Raw genomic sequence first — 27,036 nt, forward strand, 5'->3', positions numbered from 1 at the left:
ACATTCATCAAATGTGTAGCATCTGGTGTGGGAGGATTTGCACAAATACGCACCACAACTGCTGCATATTCCTCCTGCTGAGCAGCCAAACTTGAGCAATCAGTGATTCACCATGTTGCTCAAGGGCACTACTGCAAGAAGCCCATGTTATTCTCACTTCTGCTATTTCAGAGGGCTGTGCGAATATTCTGCTTTTACTCCTACATTTATGTGTTTACTTACATTTCGATGGCTCTTCTGAACCGCTGTGACAAGAAGTCATTTGTTCCTAAAACCAGGGGCGTTTCCAGGACTCGACAGGGCCAAGCCCAGACCATCTGGGGCTGAGGTCAGGATGTGTGTGCACGAAGCCCGCACCATATTTTTTTGGGTGGTCTCTGCGGTTCTGCCTGGAGCACCGCTGTCCAAATTGAATTTAATTTTACTGCATTGTTTGAATCGAACAAACACTACCTTTCATTTCGGGGAAAAAATGGACATCTGCAGGACAGCTGAGGATTCTCAAACCTATGGCGCCATAGGTTGACTTTGTTATTCTGTTTTTACATTTTAATATGTGATGTTTGGCTCTTTGTGTTGTACGAATAGAATAAACCAGCAGCCTGATGCCTGCAGACTGAATCGAAATAGAGTAATGTAGAGGGTTTGTCAGAGCGTTTTTGCTGAAAACAGCTTCCTTGCTGTGGATGGAAACAACAATAATGAGTTCATGTAGGGAAAGCTTTTCAGGCCTTCAAAGAGCAATTTGATTAATTGCACAAAAAAGACAGCAGTCATTAAGCAGTAAGGTTTTTCATGGCCCCCTTCATTAGCACTCATTCAGGCTACTGTGCAGAGTTTACAGTAAACAATATCATACAAACATACTAACCACCGGTTTATGTGCTTATAAAACTTCAGCTCCTAATTTAAAGCCAAACAAAGAACACATTATGTATTCATAACCCTTACCACTCTTAACACCTTCAATATCCTTGTGGGTTTTGTTTTTTTTTTTTACCTATTACATATTAATTTGCACTTTGTATGTGACACTGTATGTGGATATTCCATTCTGTTTGGAGGTGTCTGCCTATAAAGCCTCCATAATCCAGAGACATAATAAGCAGCCTCTTTCATGTGTTGAGGTGAAGTGAGTCCCTGAGGGATTGACTCTGTGCTGCTCAAAGACAAGATTTCCTCTTACAGATGAAAAGGAAACGAAAGTGGGTGGGGAGCAGTGCAAAAGAGAGAGCAGGAGAGTAAGAGAGGGAGTTCAGGGGTAAAACTGAGAGAGGAGTGCAGAGAGAGAGGAAAGAGCAAAAGACTGACTCAAAGAGAAAGAGAAAGAGGGCAGGCCAAAGTGAATGCAAGTGAAGCAGAGTGCAGGTGAGGAAGATAATTGGTGAGCAGTAACAGCAATGGTCGAACATGTGATACCACAATGTAAAAGTCCTGCATTCATATGTTTAAAGTAAAAACAGCAGAAAAAGCAGCAATCAGTAGAAGATACTTTACTTACATACTTATGAATGTGTTCATTATGCTAAATGTTAGAAGGTTTATCCTCTGGGGTCATTGGCCATTGTCTTGGGACTTCTGTTACCATCAGATATCAAGGCCAAGACTTCTGCCTGTTAACAGGGAGGTTTTCCTTGCAACTGTCGCAAGGTGCCTGCTCATGGTGGGAATTGTTGAGTCTCTGTAAATAATATTATAGATAACTTCTGACTTGATAATCATACACTCAGTTTAATGCAATCCTATACAATTGCTCAGGGGAGGCCAAAAAATTTATAAACACCTCTCAATATAATCCGTAATTAACATAATTGATTTGTCATATTTATGCTCACAAAAACTGCCCTTTGCAAAGATAGATGTTATACTTTCAGGACTGTTGCATTGGATTGCATTAGATAGTACAGGTGTACCTAAAAAAGTGGCCACTGAGTGTATATTTGGTATGTAACATCTTGAACTATCTGTGCACAGCAGATGTCAAATGAATGTATTTGAGTATTGCACTTTTCCATCACTGGATAACTGCAGAGCCACATAAGAAGTGCTCAGAGTGAAACAAATTACAGCGTGAAAGAGAAATAAAGAGTGACAGCAAGAGGATGTCAGATACAGAAACAAAGCCACAGAGAGCCCAGCAACAGTGACAGCAGCATGTGATGTCTCCTGTTCTCCCAAAGGGAAACGGTTAAGTAACAAGGCTGCACTGGTGGCTTTTTATAGGTGGGATTTCAGATACAGCATCTCTGAAGATGCTCATTCTGCAGAACCATCATTACACTGTATCTGCTGTAGCCATGTGATGTTAAATGATGTCTACCTTCAGATCATACTTTAGACTTTTCTACCCTGAGGGAAAAAAAAAAGCCAATTACGACAAAGTCATCATGACATCAAACGAAGATGCAAAAGTAATTGGATTTTTCTGTGATATGAAATGGGCAATGCAATATCAGGGAGGCAATAAAGCAAAATGTTTCATAAACAGAAACAATTATGGATGTGCATGTGTGGCGTTTTTGTTTTGTTTTTTTTCCTGATATGGAAAATCTGAAAATCAGAATCTCAGATATGATCTAATATCAAAGATCAGTTTCGACAGCACGCAAGAACTTCATATTCTGTAATTCAATTAGAGTCGGTCTGGGGAGAACTCTGTGTGTGTGTGTGTGTGTGTGTGTGTGTGTGTGTGTGTGTGTGTGTGTGTGTGTGTGTCTTCAGCGGCAGACTCGCTTCCCACAGCAAATTCCAATAGACGACATCACACACAGGTTACCCTCAAGACCACCCTCTTAAAGGGCAAAGCTCAGAGAAATGATGTGGTCTTGCTGATCAGAGTGTGAGATGAGAAGACACTTTTACTTGTCAAGGTCCTGGACAGACAATGTATTTTAGGTCTAAAATTGTGGATGTTTTTCCCCCAGCGACCACACGGGGCAACAATGAGCCCATTCAGTGCTCGAAAGCAAATTTCTTTCATCCGTTTGGAGCAATTTCCTAACATCCTCACTTGTTATGTGTGAGCGTTAATAATTGTGAATTTCAGTGAACCAAGTGAAATGATCTCGCTTCATTAATAAAGACTTCACACCGATAACACAGAGAAAATATTCACAGAGATGTGTTTGTTTTGCCGCATAAACTCACACTCCCACACCACCAAAACTACCATGTGTGAAAAATCTCACAGGAAATGAAAACCTGTCCTCTCTTGACCGCTATCAGCTCAAGGAGAATGTATAAAAAAAAACACATGTACCCAAATCTGTAATTGACTGAGCAGAGCCGAGTGCTGCAGAGTGGAGCGGAGAGGCTTGTATGATCAAACAGGGGTCTAAATATAGGATGCTGCTGCATGATTTCTTCTGCTTGAGCAGGGAATCACCCAACCTCAGCCGAGGATGAGGGGAGAAATTCAAGGAAAGGAAAGAAAGACGAGAAGTTAGGGCCATGTTTAGAAAAATCTTTTGGTTCTGTCAGTGTGGGATCAAGTGTGTGTGTGTGTGTGTGTGTGTGTGTGTGTGTGTGTGTGTGTGTGTGTGTGTGTGTGTGTGGGAGAGAGACACAGAGAGATGTAAGCTCAGTCACATGGCTGTACATCCTTTCACATCCATCACAACATAAGGGAAAGCCAGCAGCACTGTAATCTCTGAGGATCTCTCAATAAAGGCTGGCTGCTTTACAGTCTGTCCATCATCTCACTGTGCTGGTTGCAATGTCGTGGCTTCATTGAAAAGTGACTAAAAGAAGCAGTCGGTCCATCTTTAATCAGCTCGACAAGCACATCAGAGGGAAATCTCATATGATCTCCATCAGACAGATTTTTGACAACAAATGCAAACTGAAATTTTCCATTGTTGTCTTCCATTATACTGTTATTCTATTTTATCATCCAAAGAAACTGCATGAAAGCTCATGATGTAACCAGAGTGTTTTTCTTGGGTAAGCACATGATCACAGAGAAATGCACAAAATGCACCCATTTCTATCCAGAAGAGCAGAAGAAGTCGATTTAATAGTAGGGCAACGTTCACAGAGTTGAATGTATGAAATATAAAATAAAATTTGTTACTTTTTAGGTCATAATTCAAAGATAATTAATCAATAATACTGAACTGTTAGCGGTTTCTGTTAGCGTGTCAGCCCGCTAACGTGCTCACAATGACGCTGCTAACATGTTGATGTTCAGCACAGTCATTCTCAACCTGTGGGCATCAGAGAGCCATCTAGTGGGCGGTGGAGGCAGTGCTACTACCAAATGTTTAAATTAAAATGGAAAACTATGATTATAAACTGTTGGCTTTTTACAAAGCTAGTCATTTTTATATCTACATGTGCTCCAGATTCACAGATATAAAAAACGTCAATCACGACACATCATCGGGTAGAGACAAACATGTTTTGTCACAGTTAGCTCGCTAACTTTCTCTCTGATGCAAAATGAATTCATCTGCCGGCTGCTGTCAGCCAAAAACAGGCAAGAAAGGACAACAATGTAAGTAACAGATGACAGTTTTTCCTCACAGTATGTCATGAAATGACCATGTTTGCGATTCCCTCACACTGCATTCAGAGCCCAAATATCCATCTTCAGCAGCTCAGAGAGACACTCAGGTGCCATATGCTCATCCTCTGAGAGGCAAACCTGCATTACTTGTTATGACACTGGGCCACACAAACATGTTTCTTGTTCATGGGGCTTATGATTTCAAATGCAAGCTCGGTCATAATCAAAAGCTAATGATTTTTGTTCCGAAAGAAAAACATCACAAATCATGCCAAATGGTGTCTGAACCACACGTAATCACTTGAGGTGAAGAGGATAACATTACACTGCTGATGAGACATTAACAGGAGTAATTTATGTAACAGAACAAATTATGAAACCCTTTTCTGCTTATGCATAACCACAGACCTTATCCAACTGGGAATAATTAGAAGTGGCTGCTGATAACATAGTACACTGGTCAAATAGTTGTTAGGCTTTTTTTTTGTAATACATAGTCTGCAAAGTACATAAAAGCATAGCTGTGAAATAAATAGTGGATTACAAAATATATGAGGTGTGGGTTAGGGTTAATGTTACGTTATAAGAAGTATAAAGTAGAAGAAAATCGTTGATCAGTAAACCAATTTAGTGACTTTTCACCTCTGCAGAAAATAAAATGAATGAATACAATACGCAAAATAGACAGAGAAAATAATTTAGTGGAGAAGAAAGACAAGTGAATGAATGCACCCTCCAGACAGGAAGCCATGTCCACATTTTCTATTCTAATGAAGACACCAAGAAAGGCAGAACACGTGTGAACGTTTGTTCCTGGATTTCACTTCTGATGGCGGTCATACATTTATCAGAGGGTGACATCATGTGGTCAGCTGCGGACTCGCACATGTCATATCAGACTCCACCAACAGGCGGCAGTGTCATTATATCGACCAGTCTTTCCCCACTGGCTTCCTCTCTTGACACGACTCTTCTTCTCTTGTACCCGGTTTGATTTTCTTTCTCTTCCGGTTGTCGTCTGTTCGTGTGGCAGGTACCTAGTTTTCCCACCTAGACAGACTTTTAACATCCTATTCAATCTTCGCATATTGTACGTTCCTTCAAATAAATGTCATCTGATTTTGGTTGTACACTTTCCTGAGCATGTTTTCAGGGCAGTATGTTTTAGATGTGATGCCCATTAAAAGACGAAAATTACGTTTGAAAAATACTAACGCTACCCAGAGTAGCATTAGCTTCACGTCAACTAGCAAACATGCAGTTGATGATCTTAGAGCAGTAAACTGTTTACTTTATTCAATAAAGTTGTGTAAATCTTTGGTCCGATGTGAACATACGGTCCACATGTGAATGCTATTGTCGTTGCAAGGCTGTTTTAAACGCAGCTCTGTTAATAGTGTACAAACCTTCTACGCAGCCGGTTAACAACTCATACCTTAACTAACATGCAAGTGGGTGGAAAGAACAGTAAAACAGTCTTTTTTTTCCCCCTTCAGATTAACCAGTGTTGAAATGGCCAAGTCAAAGAACCACACAACCCACAACCAGTGTGAGTATGACTGCAATGATTAGCCAATGCTGAAGTTTATTGTGGCGCTAACTGTAAAATTGTTAGCTATTAAGCTAACAGTGAGTGGCATAGTGTCAGAAATATGACAGTGTCAGCGTTTAGTTTTGAATGCATGTTCATTAAAAGTCTATTTAGGTGTGCTTTTCAAGGATGTGGACAAATGGGTCAATTGATGTGTGTTGTTTCGCTCTTTGTCTGAACAGCTCGTAAAGCCCACAGGAATGGCATCAAGAAGCCCAGATCTGCTCGCTACGAGTCAGTGAGGGGGGTACGTAGGCTACAGTCAGTTCTGTGTTATTGGATGGTGTATTTGCATGTGCAGGAGACATCAAGTTAATCTAAGAAATCAGGTACATAGGGACTCAGAGTGTTTTCATGTGTGCTAGTAACCTGCATATTGCAAAGTCATGTGTTTACTTGCAGCAGGTCCGTAATCAGACATCTCTGCTGTGATCTACTTGATTTATAGCTTCTGAATTTAGGTATGTTAGGCCTCATTTTTGTGTATGTCAGAGCATTTGGATTAATAGTTCAACAAGGACAGATTTTGTGAGCACAAACATTTTTCCCAAGAGTACATATTGTATCTGAAGAAGCTAAGTTGTGGAGAGCAGCATAGATTTATGGAGGCTACTCTATCCCAGTTTAGGTTAGCAGTTTCCATGTCTGAGATGATAATGTGCATGTACAAAGCAGAGTGGAACACTTTAATAGAAAGTCAGCCTCCGGGGAAAGCCTCTTTTTTTTCCCCACTCAAGATAAACGTCAAACCTCACCCTATGTTTAGACAAGCAGTGTGATTTTAAGAGATACAGTGCCTTGCAAAAGTATTCACCCCCCTTGGCTTTTGACCTATTTTGTTACTTTACAACCTGTAATTTAAATGTTTTGTTTCTTTTTATCTGAATTGTATGTCATGGATCTGCACAAAATAGTCAAAGTTGGTCAAGTGAAATGAGGAAAAACATATTTAAAAAAGAATTTGAAAAAAAAAAAAAAATGTAAATTGGCATGTGCATATGTATTCACCCTCTTTGCTATGAAGCCCCTAAAAAGTTCTGGTGCAACCAGTTACGTTCAGAAGTCACATAATTAGTGAAATAAAGTCCAAGAAAGGGTCGCCCACCAAAACTCACAGACCAGGCAAGGAGGGCACGAATCAGAGAGGCAGCACAGAGGCCAAAGGTAGCCCTGAAGGAGTTGCAGACTTCCACAGTAGACAGTGGAGTATCTGTCCATAGGACCACAATACTCTGCAAGCCACTGTAATTTAGAGCTGTCCGCTCTGCTGTTTAATCCAAAGGTATCTTCATCTTGTCATATATCGCAAGGTAATGGGGATTGGTTTCAATGCCGGTTTTAGATTTGCATGATTTCTTTATAAGTTCTTGATCCATGGGCATCTGATATTTTGACAAGAGTCAGAATGAAAAACACTGAAAGCAGGTTTAGAAGTTGCAGCTGGTTGTCAAAATGTGAAATGCTGGTTTGATCATTTGATGCTAGAGCATTGCTTCCACAATTACAAAACTCATTTATTTTCAGGCAGACTGTATCCAATGTCACAGCAGTGCCTGAGGAAAAAAGTCTGCTTTTTTATTGTTGTTACTTTTGAGACCAATTTTAGTATGAAACGACCTTTCATAACATAGTTCAACTGTGGCAATAACCAAATCTTTCAAAGTCTTTTATTTATTCCTCATTTAAACCATAGCCTCAAATGTGTAGATATGTAACTTCACTACTCTAAGGTAGAATAACAAGCTTGAATCCTTGTGACGTTTTTGCTTTACTGTGTTGTTGCTTTAAAGAATTGCTCTTGGAAATGCACCACCTCCACACTTGCATCCCACCTGCTCACTTCACTCTGTTTTCCTTCTTTGCTGCAGGTGGACCCTAAATTCCTGAGGAACATGCGCTTTGCTAAGAAGCACAACAAGAAGGGCTTGAAGGCAGCAAAGAAGGCAGCTCAGGCGAAATAAGCCACCGTGCGGTCACCTCCATGTCTGTCAGCGTTATGTTTCCACCCTCACAATAAAGCTATGCTTTGTTAACAGACCAACATCAGATATTTTTCATTTTATTGTAACTTCTCCAGTCTGATCAAATGGAAAAAATCACTTGTCACTTTGGTGCCTGGGAGTTCCTCCAAGGTGATGTTGACTATCATGGTTCATTCATCAAAATCACAAACGGGAATAAGGATTTTAAGATTTCACGGGGCAGCTGAGTGTCAAATAACATCTTTGAAACAAACAGAATATAAAGGTTCACATTCAGACTAAGTAAAGTTAGTTTTCTGATATTGCTTTGTTCTTTTCAACATATAATGGATATGAACTTTTCCACCAAGCTGGTTTTATGAAGCCAGTTAAATCTTAATAAAGTTAGATAAAAAATGAGATTTGGTTTAGAAACCCCAGGCTGTCAGACTTGCATAGTATATCAAATGCAAAATAACATCTGGCTGAGCACCACTACTGATCCAGGAGAGAGCTCTGAAAAGACTTACCAAAGGGAGAGTGTAATTTCTCCAACCTCCTCAGATGTCAGTTTATTTTCCACCTTTGAGTGTTCTTGGTACATTCACTAAAATTAGGTCTGACTGGACAAATAATACAAAATACAGTGATTGGTCTGAGGCTTTTTGAAATCTTGCTAGACATAATGAGTTGTTGACATACTTGGGGTACTGATCTACTGGTTAATTACACACTCCTGCAGAAAGTGTCCAGCTTCCTCATCAGCATTACTGGGGTTTTCTGTCACAGAATTTGGCATGAAAAGACATCATTCATTTGAGTTAATCTTTACAACTTTTCGGTCCTCAAACAGCCTCAGTATCCATCCATTTTCTATGCTGCTTATCCCTTTCGGGGTCGCGGGGGGCTGGAGCCTATCTCGGCTGTCAGCGGGCGAGAGGTGGGGTACACCCTGAGCCGGTCGCCAGCCGATCGCAGGGCTCATTCACATTCACACTCACGGGCAATTTAGAGTCACCATGTTTTTGGTCTGTGGGAAGAACATGCAAACTTCACACAGAAAGGGAATCGAACCTGCGACCTTCTTGCTGTGAGGCACGCGCACTACCTGCTGCACCACCGTGCAGCCCCAGCCTCAGTATTCTCATGGAAAAAGAGGTTAAGACAATAAAAAAAAGGAGAAAAGATTATACCACCACATAGAGATGTGGGATTTAAAAGGCGTTCTTGGCAGAGTGCAACATTTATCTTTATAAAAACAATTGTGAAGCCTTGGAAAAATTAAGCTTCTCTGTAATATGCATCACAATTACGCACTAATAAATGAGCACAATAGAAAATATAAGTGCTGCAGAAATAACATTAGATTAAGACAGTATTGCGAAGGAAATGCTGATGAAGCACAAACTTAAAGCATAAATAATGTGGATTGATGAACTGTGGTCGCATTTAAACATGGTTTCCTCTTTATCTCACTTAGTTTTCTCCGCGTACTCTTTGTACATGTACTGTACATTTAACTCATGTACGGTACAGTGACAGATAACGGTTCTAATGGAGATACTAAAAGTACGGGCTTGGTGAAAATTACCCTTGATTGAAAAAATAAATAAAAAATCAAACAAACGACCACTTAAGGACTTGTATTTCAGAATAAGATGAATAAAACCAAAATACTGCAAAAATGACAATGAAATGAAAATTGTTACATTGAAATAAAAATACCAAATTCAACAATGAATTGATAAATAATAATGTGAATTTTGGCAGCACAGCTTCCATGTGTGACAGAAATCTTTTACGGCTATTGAGGAGTGTTTTAGTGACTCTTATGTGTGCTATTTCTCTGCTATTTCAAATAAGTTATATCTTGGAGGAAGCAGCAATATCCTTGTCACTCAAGCGTATGCTAAACGTGTTCCTGTCTTTTATTTTGACTGTCACCCACATTTAAACGTCTGCATTTTATTTATATGCAACAAATCAGTGTTCGTTCGTCGTCACTTCCGCTCACGCTGACTTCAGCTTGCATCATTTCTCGTGTCGGCAGCCGGGGGCAGACAACATGTGAGTATATCCATTCAAACTCAGTAATCACACCTTAAAGATTTGATTAGAGCCGCACCTCACTGTGCATCTGCTGCTATATGTGAGCGTTCAAACGCTGCCTCTAACAAACTTTATAGTCTGTTTAGCTAGAAGCTAACTAGCTAAAGCATTGAGCTAATAGCTTAGCCTGCTAGCTAACAACAAGGAGGCGTCATTTTTGTGGACTGACTGCTGCGGAAAAGTGAGTTGTTGGATAGAATTAACGAGTTTGGGCAAAGTTTCTGCGGTTGCTTATTCGACGTAGAAATATTATTTTTGGCAGGCTTGACTTTAGCATTTTAAATGTTGAAAGAGACCTATGTTATGTTGGCAAACTATCGACAACTGACATGTTTTGACAGTTTGGCTAATAGTAAGATACAAAGTGATGTAAGGAGGGTGAAAGACATCCACTGAGCCAGACACATGTCCACTCTTACATATAATGTAGGTATAATTTAACTTGACCGGAACGTGAAGTAGTATTGTGGCTTAGTGAATGTGTACTGAAAGTGAGATTTAGTTAATCATAGTTCAATCGTTGTTAATGGGAAACATTTTGACATCATAGCCCTGAATGAGTAAAAGTAAAAGACTCATCATGCGATCTTCGTCACATGTACACTTTATTTTCTCGTCTTCCCGCTCCACATGGCTGTTGAGTTACAGTTTTATTTCTGTGTTTTGGCAGACACCATGGTGGAGCCAGTCCCCGAGTCCATCAACTTTCCCTCTGAGGAGGAGAAGATCATGCAGTTGTGGCAAGACAAGGACTGCTTCCAGGAGTGTCTCAAACAGTCCAAGAACAGGCCCAAGTAAATCCAGCTCCTTCTGCTTTTTTGTTATCCAGTTACAAAGCAAAGCTAAAAATCAAGCTGGTGAAGTGTAAGACGAGTTTGTAATTTTGTAAAGTAACTTTGCAGTCAAGACAGGTGAAATTAATTTGGCTTTGTCTGAGATGTATTTGCTTTGGGATGAAATATGAAATTGGAGACACCGTCATGTCAACAAGGCTCCTTTCAACGTACTTGTTAAACTAGTTGTTGAAACCGTAAATGCTGGCAGTGGTTTACTGATCGTCATTCCAGCTGTTGCACTGCCAAGTAAGGAAGGTGCATTTCTTGGCTAACCAGTTGTCAGACTCCATTGTATAGTGTCATAATTTGATCTAAGTGAGTGTCAGTACTGGCCCATCACATGAAAACATGCAGTAAGAAACAAAGACCATTGGAATCCCTTTAATGTGTTAATAGCAATGCAGTCATGCTTTAAGTCAGTCTTAGGTAGTAAGAAAATCCAGTTTTTTTAAATAAAGTAAGTAAATCACAATAAATAGGCAAAGTGTGGGGAAAAAAATAATGACATTCAAGGGCTTCAGTTATAGTGAAAATACATAAAAATGTTGAAATCTGTATCTCTTATTCAAGTTGAAACTATAGGATTTATTCATTAATGAACTTTCATGCCAGATTATCATGAATGACTTTGAAAATGCCAAATGACTTGCTTTAGTTAATTTTGTTTGTTTATTCTTCGAAGAATTGTTAAATATCATCCAGCATAACAGATCGCAGGCACATCCTTGCAGCTAAAGCAAAGTTCGAGCCACAGGCTAAGGTCATATTATTCTCATTTTGAAGGTGATTAACATAACTGCCGTTGTTTTGCCTTAATAATTATTTATACCACTAAACAAGAGGCTAAGTCAGTCAGGTTTGGAAAGCCATAAGTTTATGCATATTTCTCCTTATTGCATTTAATATTTCTTGAAATATGATCAGTGTTTTTTTTATCAGAGAGAAAATACTGTTGAGACCTTTTAAAAGAATTTGCTAACCATTTTCCAACCAGGTACACCTTCTACGATGGTCCTCCTTTTGCCACGGGTTTACCCCACTATGGACACATCCTGGCCGGAACCATCAAGGACATTGTCACTCGCTTTGCCCACCAGAGTGGCTTCCATGTTGAGCGGCGCTTTGGCTGGGACTGTCACGGCCTGCCTGTGGTAAGAATCTGTCCTGAATGCTGTTAAAATTTTACTAAAAGTAAAAGATTTACAGATTCATATGTCTCATGCTTTGTGTGTTTTTGTAGGAGTATGAGATTGATAAGACCTTGGGGATCAAAGGGCCTGAAGATGTGGCCAAGATGGGCATCGCTGAGTACAACAAGCAGTGCAGAAACATTGTCATGAGATACTCAAACGAGTGGGAGGTGAGCGTAGAGGACATTATAGTATTTCAGTGTGAGGTAATTTTGTGCCATACCTGCATGACCAGTTTGTTTTTTGTTGATGCATGTCTGCCTCAGAGCAGTACATTGACCCTGGCGCAATCCACTTTGAAGCTATGTCATACATGTATCTCACATGTGCAGTTTGTGTGTTGTTTATGTGGTGGGTGAAAATCTCTTAATTTTGATTTAACTTACCAGTGTGGTGTAAATGTTGATTGCACAATGTAATGATTACAGAATAATGACACCATCTGTATTTAGATCGGTCCCTCGCTTTCACTATGTAATGTTATTCTGCTGCTACCAGGTACGGTATCCCTGGAAATGAAGGTTGATGGGCAATCGAGTCAGGCTGGCACGTTTCCATCTGCTTTCATGTCTCCATTACAGACTAAATAATTGAACTCATGCTTTTTCTCCTCTTATTTTATTCTTCTACTCCCCTCTCCACCTCGATGCCATTCCCTGCTGTAGTTTCTTGTTTGTGTGAAGCAATGCTCAAACTGCGTTATTACTCCATATAGACTAATGCCATTTTCACTTTCCCTCTTCAGTGTACATGCTTCTCTCCTCTCTCTCATTTTCAAAGTGGTGTTGATCATTTCTTCATGGAAATTTGGAAACAAAAAGTGTGTCCTTTGTTGTTTTTAGCTGCTGGGCTCTGAGGAAAATGGAAAGCAGTCTGCTTATTTTTGTGACAGTGGTGCCAACAGTAACACCACTTGGAAATGTTGGGGGGTGGGGGTGGGGGGCGACCTAAAGATAATAGTTTGTAGGGACATGCCCTGCAGAATTTTGACATACAATTATTATTAATATTTGATTTGTTATGTTTGTTTCTAGACTTCAGTGAAGCGAATGGGAAGGTGGATTGACTTCAGCAACGACTACAAGACTCTGTACCCATGGTTCATGGAGACTGTTTGGTATGAATGTCAAATTTGCCATCTTATATGTGCATGTTTTATCTTAAGGACACATAAATTGTATGTTACTTGTATAAAGGGAATTCAGTTAGGGCATGTTATTTGATGTAGTAGTAGCACAAAGTCATTTTCTACAGAGAGTTTTTTGGATTGAAAGGATCCACTCCACTTAATAAGTTCTTCAACTTAAATTTGATTAGCATCCAGAAGGACGTTTGGTTTGCAGCCAGCCAGGCTTTAAACATTAAGGTCACAGGAGGACGCAGATGACAATGAAAAACCACAGTCTGCTTAGAGTAAAACATTGAAGCTATATAGGATAAAAAAATATGCCAAACAAACCAGAATTAGTTCTTGTTTGGAGTGTGTCCTCTTCTGTAAGTCTCTCCTTCCCTCTTGAAGTTTTCTCATGTGTCCTCTATTGATTCAGGTGGGTGTTCAAACAGCTCTACGACAAGGGTCTGGTGTACCGAGGTGTCAAAGTCATGCCTTTCTCCACTGCCTGCAACACCCCCCTGTCCAACTTTGAGTCCCACCAGAACTACAAGGTGGGCTTAACTCTCAGACCCCTCACACCTTGACTGGTCTAATGCAGCACGAGTAACAAAATGTGCTGTTTAGACATCAGTATTGCATTGACGTAATGTCTTGTTTCATTTTTGTCTCCAGGATGTTCAGGATCCATCTGTGATCATTAACTTCCCATTGGTCGAGAATGAGGAAGTGGCTTTGATTGCCTGGACGACCACACCCTGGACACTGCCGAGCAACCTGGCCCTCTGTGTTAACCCCGAGTTCTCGTATGTCAAGGTCAAAGGTGAGAGACAAAGCTTGACAGACGGGCTGGAGCCCAATTCTCTACTACACACTACTTATATATAATATATGTTAATCTGTGTGGGACACAGTTTTTGGAGATAGTGTGCAAGAAGTCAACATGTTTAACCGACAGGACATAACATAATACTTTCAATGGATGTCAGTCAAGCTGACTTAACGATGCCACTTAAATGAGAGCATGTTTTCAAACATTTAATAGTTATTTTTTGTTTTGTGACATGTTTCCTGGAGCTGTTTCACCCTCATTTGCAATTAGTTTTCCACCTGCCTAGCCTGCCTTTTGAGTGCCTGCCCTTTTCTAAACAGATTCCACCGACAACATCCCAGATGAATTCTGTGTAACAAACCGTCTTACACCTCAGGTTAAGCTTGGGCGTTTCCTTTGTACAAAAAAATCAACTGCACCCTGAAAGGCTGAGGTTGTGTATAATTATGCACTTTAAGTATTTTGTCCGAAAACCTGCTTACCAATTAAAACAGCTTATCTTCTTGAAAATCAGGGTCACCATTGCAGATGTAAACAACCACTGATGTGTTGACTGGGATTAAATATTCCCTGCAGAGCTTTTTGGTCTGAAGTGTTTTGTCCAGGCACAAGCAGCTCTCAGTGTTATCCTGCGGTCAAGACACTTTCAGATTATTGTCAAGAACCACCGTTGTTTTGTTACTGTCGCCTCTACTTTCTTCATTATGTTGTAGGGATAAAAAGGAAATATCTGCTCACATATGTTGCTCACAGACATGTTTGTGTTGTGGATTATTTGAATTGGTATTTTTGTCGAACGATGTTGCTTAAATGCGATAGCCTAAGGACAAAGTTGTCTGACTGAAAGCACTGTTTCCCTTGTGGGTTTAGTGTTCTGGACCACAGTATTGGTTGATGGGTGTTTTTATTCAGAAAGAACAAACAAGAACAAATTAACAGAGGAGGACTGCTGCCTTGGCAATTTGCACCCAGAGGAAGGGACGTCTGTAGCATAATGTGTAAGTGGACTTTCTAGCCTTTGGCAGCGTGTTGGCTGATGAAATAAGGGACTCTCTGTGAGTGGAATTTGTTTTTATCTACAACTAACCAGACGCTTCACATTCATGAGCAGTAACTTGATGCTAAGGCATAGCTGATGTTCATGATGGCTCATTAAAAACATTATCTGTCCTCCAAGTGCCTGTAAACTCTCCCACATAAAACGGCCCCGTCAGATTTAAACAAACGACCATAAAATAAAGTTATGTGTTAACTTTGCTAATGGCTTATATGCACAGATCGCACTCAGAAGTGTTTTTGCAGTTTTAAATGCTGAGTCCTTAATGGTGCCATCCAAAATGTATGTAATGTGTTTGTGTAAGACAAATCTAACCTGAAACCTGTGATCTCTCTCAAATTGAAAGGTCTTTTAATACACAAAACACAAGAGAACAACCAAATTTAATTACAAAAAAGTTAAAAACAAACAAAACAAATAACAAAGCAAATTCAACATGTTAGGTTCCTTACAAATTTTAAGAAGGTGCTTCAGGGTCACACTGCTGTCACTGCTGTCACAATACAGCCGACCTGCAGTCTTACCTTCATTAAGGTGATAATCAGATTTTGTTGAAACTGAGAGAGGTGTCAAACTATCGTTTGTGGTGCTCTTGAATAGCATTTGTGTTATGGTGAGGGTGTTTCGAGTGCAAGGGAGGGAAATATTTTTCCTTTCAAGAAACATTTCAATTTGTATAACATTGTTCAAGGGCCATACTAAATTATTCAACACATATCACACTAACCTTCCAGCAATGGCTGGAACTGCTTCTCTTTATGGAGGCGCCTGATGTCAGATGGTAGTGATGGTGATGATGCTGCTCGCAGCTGGTTTCCCAGGTCTGGGCCAGTCAGACTTGAGTGTAAATGAGACTAAGTAAGAGTCAGTTTACCGTTGCTTGGTTTTTGCTTTGCAGCTCAGTGATTTCATGTTGTGGGTTGTCAGGCACATCGGCTGGTTCTACATTAGATGATGTAGCAAATATGTTCAGTTCCTTTTGTTTTTCTTTTCATGTCCTGAAAGCTAGCAGGCCTAGCCTCATAGCAGGCGTTTGTTCTCACAGAGTAGGAAAATGCTACAAGCTGAGACTTTGGAACGATTTATTTTGGTGCTTACAGCTCTGCAGCAGCAGCAAGGCTATCCTTCACAAATTCTCCCTCTGAATGAGGTTTCAGTTTCTTAACTGTTAGCGCTCTCACCACAAAACTCTGAGTGTGGTCTTGTGATAGCTGCTTGTTGGGCACCAAAACTCTTCAGAAGAGTGTTAACTTTAAGATAAGATCAGATCCGTATTTTTGTTAAAGCACATTTTTCCTTGCAGCTCATCCAGGTTAGCGTGTTCGTAGCTGTAATGACACTTGAGATTAACCTTTTTCATGACTGTGAGCGGCGTCATAATGTCTTCTGTGATAAAGGGCCTGTCACTGTAACTTAAACCGGCAGTTTTGTGCATGTGTGTGTCTTTCATGTACATGTGTATGTGGTTCAGACCTGAGAAATGTGGATGAACCTCAAATCAGGTCACTTAAAAAAGTGTTGTCCTTGTTCAAATATATAAAAAAAGATACTCCAGAGAGGTGGCTAGTGTTTTTCTGTTACCCTCCTGCTGTAGTTTTTGGTTCCCTGTGAGAGGAAGTGGTGGATTTTAAAAGGATGACCTAGATTCATAGCAGTCTGTTGTAGCTGCAGTGATCCTGCAGGGGGCACTCTTGATGCACCTGTCTGCCATGCTCACTGCACCGCCTGTGCTCTGCTGCATGGGAGACCGCCTTGGAATACCAATGAATGTTTTTTTTTTTTTTTTCTTTTGTATCAGCTCAGTCTCTCTTTTTATCTCCCGTCCTCTCTCTCACTCCATCTTCATCCAAATTTTTGTTCCCCCTCATTTTCTTATCACTCCCTCTGCCTCCACATCCACCTGTTTATGTCCTTCGTTGTTCTTATTTTCTGTCAGTCCGTCTCATTTTGTGTCTGTCTCTCACCCTCGCTGCCTTTGTCGCTGTTTGAGTTGAGGGCTGTCAGCGGCAGCAGGTCTGAGCTGTGCAGTCATTTGTCACACCACTGAGGGAGAAGAAACATCTTTTATTGATGCCGCCCCCTTCTCCCTCTTTTTTTGTGTCAGGCCATTTGGTTTTTACCCTCTTCACCACCATTGTCCCTGCTGTTCTCAGCCTCTGTTATTTTTCCTTAAATCCCCCATTTGGACAGTTTTCCAGGAGGGTTCGCTTTCCCAAAATGTCAGGCAGTTATCGTACATGAGGCGGCAACTTTCCAATAAGCTCACTTCCAGGTTGAATGGTTGTAGCCACATGATGGATTCCTTACCTGACCTTGACTTTATGGCTGACTGTATTACTATGAAGCAGGACTTGAGGTTTAGACTTGCATGTTGCACGGCTATTAGATACCTTGATTTGAACCAGGCTTGATGAGTTGCTGCTTATCATACAAGAAATTCAGGTCAATAGACATAAGTCATTCTGCAGGGGCTATTTGGATGACAAACTTTAAAAAATGGCCGGAGCCCCCTCCCCAAACAAAATCATTTCACATCACATCGATCAGTGTCTTCATTCCTGTGAGATTTGAAGCTTTACAGAGGAGCATTTCAGTTCAGAGTCAGTTTGCAGTGATGCCACGGTCATGTGATGAAGACCTACCTCACACTGACCTTGTTAGACTACATCATAAATGTTGCAGATGGAAAATGCTCTCTATTGTTTCTTCCTTTCTGTTTATTGCCGTTGACAGTCGGTCTCGTAAACATCTTTAGTTGCCTCTGTAGCTTTCCCTACATGCTATTCAGCCAATACTCTAATCTTATTCTGCCAGTGCTTTGCCCCGAGTGTCTCTTTGGCCTCACCTGAACATGTGCTGTGTCTACATATTATATGTTATGTTATTTTGTTTCATGCATTATGCGTGCATGCATGCATTATGGAACAATTAATATACAAATAACAACCATGACGTTACAGTTCTTGGTATGTGTCTGTGAGCTGAAATAAAAAAAACAACAATCACACAAGAAGTGAAATAAAAGTGACAATAAACAAACAAAATGGTTAACAAACTTCAAAAACAAACTGGTCTTAAATTAAATGGTGGTTCAGTTCTGTTGATTTCCGCAAATTTTCACATCTTAACAATTATTTTGCATATTTTAAATTGACATGTTTCAGAGATTTGCTGCAAATTAAAACAAAATGTACTGTACTGTTTAAAGTTGGTGGGATTTTCATGAATTATCTTTATGTCAGTGCTCTTTAATTTTGCTCTGCATGCAACCCGAAATGGGATGTGTTGTTCTTTAAAGTGCATATAATCCATGAAACAGCAGCACAGCACTGAATATAAGGAGCCTTGGGTTTATGATAAATCTGGATTTATTCCATACATGGGCCTGGCAATAAAGTGTGAAAACACTTGTCAACAAATGCATTCTCATGTGCTTCTCTCTTCATATCGCAGATAACACCACAGACAAGACCTACATCATGATGGAGGCCAGGCTGGGAGCTCTGTTCAAGTCTGAGAGCGAGTACACTGTCCTGGACAAGTAAGTCTTTCAAGAGTGCAAATGACTGATACGTTTTGTTTTCATTGGTGTTCATGTTCATTTTTGCTTGTCAAATGCTAAAGGTGTTTTTGAGTGTTTCTCTAAAAGATTCCCCCCTTTGTCTTTCTGTAAAACACTGAATTATTTTGATGACTCATCTTGAACTCTGGGGCGGTTACATAAATGTATCTCGTCTAATGTGATTTGGGGTGACTTAAAAAGGATTAGCAGATCATCACATTCTGTTTTATTTAGTGTTAAAAAGCCACTTTTTTGGAATAGGGGTTGTAAGGCTAAGAAAATAAAAGTTCATATTGCAGTAGATGTAGTTCATAAAGGTAACAATGGCAAAGCATTCAACAAAATGATGATGGGTGATGGTGATGATGGTGTGCGTTGAGTATAATCTTAATATTCTGCACTTGGAGCACTGAAACGTGCATCCTTAATAAGTTTAGAAAATTCAAATCCGTCTCCGTCTTTCAGCGGGCAGCAGCATCCTTGCGTTTCACATTCACTGTGAATGATTTTGAGCTACAGCTCGTCTTCCAGAGTTAAAAGACGAGGATAAAGTTATTCGCAGGAGAATTAGCAGATGTGTATTTTACCAGCTGTGTGTTGTTCTATGCAGAAAAAAAAGAAAGCAAATCAAATTCTCAATTTCCCAGTTCAGTGGATGATTGTAGAGCAAAGGGAAAGTGCAGAACGGAGCAGGAAAAGAAAATATGTGCGGCGAAATAAAGGGAACGCCTGAGTAAATGAATGATACATAATGTACTGAAACCTGATGGAGCACATTTCCAAGCAGGATTTATACCCACTCATCTCATATACCGGACAAATTAGCTGCCAATAAAGATGGCATGTTGAAAAATGTCTTTTACCGGCAGACACCTTTTCTTCTACAAGGACAAAGTCCTCGTATACAGGGCCAGAGACATCTTCATTTAAATGATAATTACAAAAACAGTGTATCATGACTGACTGCCAACACAAACTTAAAGCATAAATTGAGATCTGTAGAGATCCTCAGGCAGTTGTCATCAAAAAATGGTAATACTCAAGGAGGAATCATATCACAGCCAAGAAATCCTCATTTTTCTCACATTCTGTGGTTGATTGAAGCTGTTCGGGTTAGCTTTTGGTTACATGGGGGGTGGGTTTGGTTTCAGAAGGGGGAGTTAGGGTCAGAGAGTTTCATGGTATGACAACCATCTCTGAAAATCAGTATCAGGTACAATGACCTAGATACAAAAATGGACATGTTATAACTGTCAGTTTACTTCAGTATACCAGTGTAACCCAAGAGGGAGGTCATATGAAGTCTGAGTTTCTTCCACAAAAAACAAACTAAATAAAATAAAATTATGTAAATGCTGCATGGATATGAGGCTGGCTCTCATTCTTTCCCAAAAGTAGTTTTCATAAAAAAAAAAAAAAAATCAGAAATACCGTGCAAACTGCTTTTTATTGATACACTAAGCCCCAGATAATCATGTACGTGCATCCTCACAAACAAAAACAAATGTTCTTTACTTCCTTAAGTAGTATTTGATATTTCATTGATTTTCAACTGTATTGTCTTTTCAAGAGAGGAGTGACTCTGAATGCAAAGATGGATTTAATGATTTCTAGCAATGCTCGCATGATCATTTGAGGAGAAACAATATAACAGTGACTCAGCAACTACTGGATGGATTGGCATGAAATTCTGTTCAGACATTCATGGTTTCCAGAGGATGACTTTACTCTAACACCAGCTTGAGGCTGACATCAGTTGCTTTGAATGAAATATCTCAGCTATCATTGGGAGGATTGCTTGACATCAAATTTCCATCATCCATAAGCTGTTCTTGTGTGCCCTAAATTGCAAATGCTCACATGACAGACAGTTAAAGGCACGTTTTTGCTCAGTGTTTTCTGTATTTAAAGTCTTGCCTGTAAGTTTTCTGCAGCTTTGTCAGTACATGGAAGGGAAATTACAGATATTGAATCAACGACTGTGTTTTATGTGTTATAGATTTCCTGGAAAGGCGCTGAAAGGGAAAAAATACAAGCCTCTTTTCCAGTACTTTGCCAAGGTTTGTAGGCTCTTTTTGTTCCTGGCTGTTTCGCAGTTTTATGTATTGTTTGTCACAAAGTGAAGACAGACCTATGTCTCACTTAAATTACCTGTCTGACCACAAATTGGCATCTCAGCTTATGTTCTCTAAATCTGTCTCTTAATCTCTCTCTTACTATCTGTGGCTCTATTTGTTTGGCTTCTTCGCCACTCGCTCCCCCTTCATCTAATTCTCCTCATCCTGGTTTCATTTCAGTGTGGGGAGAAAGGAGCCTTCCAGGTGGTGATGGATAACTACGTCAAGGAGGAAGATGGTACAGGAGTGGTCCACCAGGCACCTTACTTTGGAGCTGTGAGTGAGCTGTTTTCTTGCTTTTTCCACAGTGTTACCTTGTTACACAGTGTCCTTCACTACTATTATTAATCTGTTATTAAGGTTTCTCATCCAGAGACTTATCTTTTGATTTATAAAATCTCAGTTACAAAAATACCCTTTGCAGTTCTCAATATGACCCCAAGAAACCCAAAGACATTCAAGTTACATTGATTTGAAACAGAAAACAGCCTATTCTCACATTCAAGAAGCACAGATCAGTAAATCTTTAGCATTTTAACTTAAATCACTCTGTAATTGTCAGTGATTAGTTAATCGACTAATTGTTTCAGCATTACCAGTGCAGTTTACCGAGAGCTCATGGCTGCAAGAGGTGGGAAATTAGCACCTAATAGCGAGTGTTTTCAAATACTGATGAGCAATGGATGCACTTTGACAGTTTATGAGAGTCTGAGGTCGAGGCCTGGACCCATAACAACTGAGACTTTTAAAGATGAAGATAAGACAGAGGCTAACAGAGTATAAGACATTCACGAAGCTCTTTCAAAGTGTAGGCCTGCACAGGTTTGGTTACTGTGGTGGCTGAGAGCGTGGAGGGGGACGATGGAGTCCTGTGTGCAGCCCTGATCATGCCGCCGTCTGTCACTGTCTCTGGGCTCCACCTGCCTCCGTCAGGCTCACTACGCCCACCCTCCTCCTTTTAATTAGAAATGTACTCCACTTCCTTGAATGATTTGGAAAAGTGAGCAAGTTCGGGAGGAAAAAAGTAAAAACATTGCACATAGAAATGCTTCGTCTTTCATGTCCCAACTGGAGGCATTCCCTTTAGTGTTGTAAGTTAATTCCATTATGTTTCCTCATGTTTTCTGAATTTGTAGAGGAGTTTTTTTTATTCCTGTTGCCATTGCTTGCACTTTCTCTAGTTGCATTGCTTTGAGTGCCTGTAGCCATTGTAAGAGTAGCTTCTGTTTACTGGGGTTAACACATGCAGACATTGGTGTATATATTGTATATTTATACTGTATGTCTCACTCTACAATAGGGCAAAGAGCTGACGTACATCCTAAACACGTGTTACCCAGCACGTTTTATGAAACAATTCAGGACTCACTTGAGGATTATGACCCATTTAATTAAGGATCTTGTAATACCTTTCATCTTGTTGCCTTATCATGTTTATGTGTTCAATAATTGTAGAATTGTGTCTCACATTTGACCACCTCTCATAGGTGCCATGTTTCTTTGTGTACTTATTGAAGAGAGTTTAATGAAACACTTGTATTGAATGCTGCAGTATCAACGTATTCCTACAGTCTAGAAGCCAGTGTTGCAGTGCTATCAGAGGTATTGGGTCAATGCTAATAAGTTAGATACCCTTGTCAAGGGCAGATGGATGCCCCTGTGGCTGTAGCCAGCTGTGGACACACACAGTCTCTCTGGAGCTCGGTCCCTGTGGGGCTGTTAAGTAAACACTCCACATCAACTCACTCACTTCCATTTGCTTTTAAATTTCAGATTTTTTCAAGTAGTAGTTGTGTTATTTTGTTATTTGGTGAAAATCTGAAACACAAATGCATTCGCTCTGAAGATATACAGTGAGGAGAAATCTGTTGCTGCAGTACATTTTTCAAATGTAATGTTGTTATGACTAGATGTGAAATGACCCTGTGAGCCATCCATCTTGGATCTCAACAGGGTGTTTGAATACAAAATACATCTACAGCTGGACAGGACTCAGATCTTTCATGCATAGCTGTCACATACCAGCAATGCTTGTTTCCACACTGCAAAATATCCAGCTCAACAGGAATTTAATACAGTCATAACATATCTCTAAACTAGTGAAACTGGCTATGCCAAGAAGGATTATGTTTACTATCCGAGATGGCTAACAAAAATATTTATATATGAGAAACTGGAACCAGATATTTCTTTGGGCATGTTTCCTTAAAAGGTGAAATGATTAATAGATTAGCAATCAACTTTCTGTCAGTCAACTAATTGATTAATCGATTTCAGCTGTGGTTAAAATGTGTTTTTTTGTTTTTTTTTTCTGCTGAGAATTGCATTTGGAATAAATATCGATAAGACCTTCACCCACTGCACCCTGTAAACTGTGTATTATTCTCTCTGCAGGATGATTACAGGGTGTGCATGGAATTCAACGTCATCCAGAGGGACCAGGTTCCTATCTGCCCCGTCGACGCCTCAGGCTGCTTCACTTCAGAGGTCACTGACTTTGCGGGACAGTATGTCAAAGTGAGTGACACATCATACATGTAGATTAGGCGAGCAGACATTTCAGGCATTCAACCCCAAGTGAGAGTCACTGGTGTGATACACGGGATAAATGGCTGGTTTAATTTAGCAATCTGGTCACCCACTCTCCTATTCCTCTCTTTTTCCTCTCTTTATATCTGAAAATCCATCTTTCTGTAATGACTTTTCCCTCTTTCATTCTTAGCAGGTGCACTGAAATGTGCTCTTTCCTCTTGGGCCAGTTTCACTGCTGCTCACTGAAATGAGAATAATAATTATTTTTTAAGATTTTTCCAAATAAATTATTCTTTAGATACATGACTTGTTCATTTATGGGACGCGAGTAAAGGGAACCCCTATCAAAACACTTTTACAAAGTTATGTAGCAAAACTTACTGCAAAGCATATTATCACTGTTTACCAGTGCACTGGGTGCCCTCTTCCTCCCTGTCACACCCAACTTCACCACCATCCTAACTGAGTGAGTGCAAAATAACAGTCATGCATGATCTGATCACTATTTCACATCCTTGTGCAAAGGCCTGGGAGTGGACTTGACCTGCCTGGCCACTAACAGTACAGCGTGAGCTAATAAAGAGCATGCAGCCACAGTTCACTCAAAGTCTGTCATAGTTCACTTTTGAAATATGTTAAATCCAAGCGTGAGTTTCAAGACTGTCTGAGACATTCTTTATTGCCATATAAAAACTCACAGCTGATCTGAGGGAGCGTCAGTTGCAACACGAGCAAGAGAAACTGAGAGAGCAGCTGTTCCTCTGATAACTGCAAAACAAATCCATTTTTTACACAACATGAGAGCCGCATCTTACACCCAGAAGAGCCTGCAGGTTAGCGGCTCCAGCGGCAGAGTAAGGGTTCAGAGCCCGTCGCCCTCCCGGTGCCGTGGATCTTCATATGACACCCGTGGTCGCTCGGGTTATCGCGGCACTGCCGTCGAGTTGGGCACAGAGATACACCAGCAGCATGCCAACGAGAAGGAGGAGATGCAAGAACTCAATGTCAAGTTTGCAGGATACATCGAGAAGGTCCAAGCACTAGAGCAGAGAAATGCTTCTCTCCAAGCTCAGCTGGTCGAACTGCAGAGCCGCTACAAGGGAGGCCCCGCAGGCATCGGAGAAGAATACGAGCTCAAGTTTAAGGAGGTGCGGGAGCTGATTGAGACGCTGACTAATGAGAAGGGAGCAGCTGATATTGAACGAGGCTACATCGAAGAAGAGGTTGAAGTGTGGAGACTAAAGCTGGAGGAGGAGCTGGCCCTCAAAGAAGAGGCAGAGATCATCCTGAGGGAGTTCCGTCAGGATGTTGACGGCGCCACACTGCAGAAGGCAGAGCTGGAGAAGCGTATAGAGCAACTGGTGGCCGAGATAGAGTTCCTCAAGAAGCTGCATGATGAAGAGGTGGCAGACCTCATGAAGCAGATTGAGGAGTCAAAGATCTCTGGAGAGCTGGACGGCGATCGGCCTGACCTGGCTGCTTATCTGCGCAGCATGCGCACAGAGATAGAAGCTGTCGCTGCCCGCAATGTCCAGGAAGCTGAGAAGTGGTACAAGACCAAGTTTGACACCCTGAAGGAGCACGCTGGGAAACATGAGCAGCAAATGAAGACCATGAAAGACGAGATCACGACCTTCCACAACCAAGTGACGGACCTGCAGAACCAGATTGACGGGCTGAGGTCTCGCAATGCGGCCCTGGAGCAGCAGCTGGAGGACATGGAGATGGCCCACATGGATAAGGTGGGGAGCCTCGAGGGTGTCATTGCTCAGTTGGAGGCCCAGCTCTGCGAAACCAAACTGGAGATGACCAAGTATCTCCAAGACTACCAAGAACTGCTGCACATTAAGCTCAAGCTGGATGCGGAGATCGCCACCTACAGGAAGCTGCTAGAAGGGGAGGAGCACAGGCTTGGAATTGCCAAAGAAGTCTAAATATCTGGGATGAGAGGAGCCGCAAGTCCGAAGCAGCCACAGAGAAGACCAGCAGAGCATCATGGAGTGGAGAGATGAGCTCATTCTCGTTAAAAAGACTCTCCCGTCATACCCACTCTTCCCCTGTTTTACCCTCCTCACTCTAGGAGCTGGGTATTGTTTGAAATGTTTCACTATCAGTGCTGATTTGATGCCTGAGTTTCAGTGTGGGTACCAAAACGATACTTTTCATGAAACATGACACATTTTCTGTCACAAGAACTTTGTCTTGACAGAATATTTTCCAAAATTTTGATTCAAATCAGGAGGAACCTGAAACCTGAAAATATTAAATTACAAATCTGACCAAACATTTGATGTCAGCTTTCTGTATTTGAATCTTTTGTTTGCCTGGCGCACAGAAACATTTCACCCCAAGAAGCATTGAGGTTCAATACCCAGCCCTACTTATCTTGCCACACCCTGACCCCATTATCCTTACACCTGCTTGCTCCCCAATTCTTCCCATTCCTTCTTACTTCAAATTTTACAGAATTTTCTCCAAACAACCTCCCTGCCACTTCTCTTGCCTTTTCCTAACCAGCTGTGTCACTCTGTCACCTCCAGTTCTTGTTTTATGGCAGCCCTCAGGTCTTCTCCGTCAAACCCCTTTCCTTTACTCCTTTTTCCTGCCAAATCAGCCCTGCTGTTAAACCTCTCTCACCATTTCTGTCACCTCCCTTTGCTACATCTGCTCACTTTTCACTGCCACTGCTTCTCGTGATCCAACTTTAGGATCCCACCTTCCTGCTGCGTTGTGTCGCATCTCATCTGAAGCAAAGCGGAACAAATATCGCTGGTGTTCTCACCCGTCCTTACAATGCCCCCTGATTATTATTAGACGTTCTATTCATCATTTACACTAATGTTGACCAACCTTTACTTAATAAAGACTGAAGTGAGTGCATACAAAATAATGCATTGATCATTTTTCCTTTCTAGTGTGAGTTGCCTGTTGTACTTGATAATGTCTTTTCTTACTGATCTACTTCATCTCTTTCTATAACTATTTGTCTGATGTCTGTCCATCTCTTTACCTTCTCCTACCCTCATTTTAACCTACAAGTTTTGCTTTATCCTATAAAGAAATTCCGATTGTATCACCAAGGAATAAAACAGCAGGTTTAGGTTGCTGTTTTCCACAGCAGTCAGACTGGGTCTGGTCACTGGTGTAGATCAAATTATTGTGGAACCAGTAACTCTGCTGATTAATTCTGCTTTGTGGCAGAAAGATTCGAAAGGACTCACAAATATGTGTTAGTAATCTAGTAACCCTTGTTTATACTCGGCCAGGTGGTGAAATGGATTTATTCATATACTCAGTGGGTTGCAGGCAGAGTTCCAATGAGTCTCCACATCACAGGTGTACTTTCATGTTTTAATGAGCCTGGGTCAGGGCATAACAAAATTTACTCCTGGCTGAGAAAGTTTAAAAGCCCCTCTCTACAAAGAGGTCACGACCAGCAGTCTGCCAAACACCTCGATGAAAAGTCATATTTATGGGCTTCCTGTGTATTGCACTTTGTTAGAGGGAGGTGAAATAGTGTGCGATAAGGCACAGGGCTGATTGCATATTAGATTGTTTGCCATAAACAGGGAGCTGAATGACAAAACAGACAATTTCTCCCTACCTGGATGGTGATATTTATCATAGCTGT

The 27,036-nt window shown here is 40.8% G+C and overlaps 2 protein-coding genes and 1 pseudogene across 2 annotated transcripts in view; all 3 read left to right on the top strand.

Annotated features, from left to right (window-relative positions):
- Nucleotides 1–5,490: 5,490 nt before the first annotated feature.
- Nucleotides 5,491–8,139, top strand: rpl29 (ribosomal protein L29). The gene is made up of 4 exons (XM_070959228.1): nucleotides 5,491–5,540; nucleotides 6,004–6,056; nucleotides 6,281–6,345; nucleotides 7,967–8,139. The coding sequence occupies exons 2-4, from the start codon at nucleotides 6,020–6,022 to the stop codon at nucleotides 8,057–8,059; spliced, it is 195 nt and encodes a 64-aa protein (XP_070815329.1). The 5' UTR covers nucleotides 5,491–5,540; nucleotides 6,004–6,019; the 3' UTR covers nucleotides 8,060–8,139.
- Nucleotides 8,140–10,080: 1,941 nt separating this feature from the next.
- Nucleotides 10,081–27,036, top strand: part of iars1 (isoleucyl-tRNA synthetase 1) — a 55,142-nt gene continuing 38,186 nt past the window's right edge. The window contains exons 1-11 of the mRNA XM_070959099.1: nucleotides 10,081–10,126; nucleotides 10,839–10,962; nucleotides 11,999–12,155; nucleotides 12,245–12,364; nucleotides 13,229–13,311; nucleotides 13,742–13,859; nucleotides 13,981–14,128; nucleotides 18,648–18,735; nucleotides 20,756–20,816; nucleotides 21,054–21,149; nucleotides 23,268–23,390. Of these exons, the coding sequence (XP_070815200.1) occupies nucleotides 10,844–10,962; nucleotides 11,999–12,155; nucleotides 12,245–12,364; nucleotides 13,229–13,311; nucleotides 13,742–13,859; nucleotides 13,981–14,128; nucleotides 18,648–18,735; nucleotides 20,756–20,816; nucleotides 21,054–21,149; nucleotides 23,268–23,390 (1,113 nt within the window). The 5' untranslated portion in view covers nucleotides 10,081–10,126; nucleotides 10,839–10,843. The remainder of the gene's footprint in view (nucleotides 10,127–10,838; nucleotides 10,963–11,998; nucleotides 12,156–12,244; nucleotides 12,365–13,228; nucleotides 13,312–13,741; nucleotides 13,860–13,980; nucleotides 14,129–18,647; nucleotides 18,736–20,755; nucleotides 20,817–21,053; nucleotides 21,150–23,267; nucleotides 23,391–27,036) is intronic.
- LOC139329461 (vimentin pseudogene) lies at nucleotides 24,203–25,339 on the top strand (annotated as a pseudogene).

The sequence above is a fragment of the Chaetodon trifascialis genome, chromosome 3 (assembly GCF_039877785.1).
Source record: "Chaetodon trifascialis isolate fChaTrf1 chromosome 3, fChaTrf1.hap1, whole genome shotgun sequence".
Classification (NCBI taxonomy): Eukaryota; Metazoa; Chordata; class Actinopteri; order Chaetodontiformes; family Chaetodontidae; genus Chaetodon; species Chaetodon trifascialis.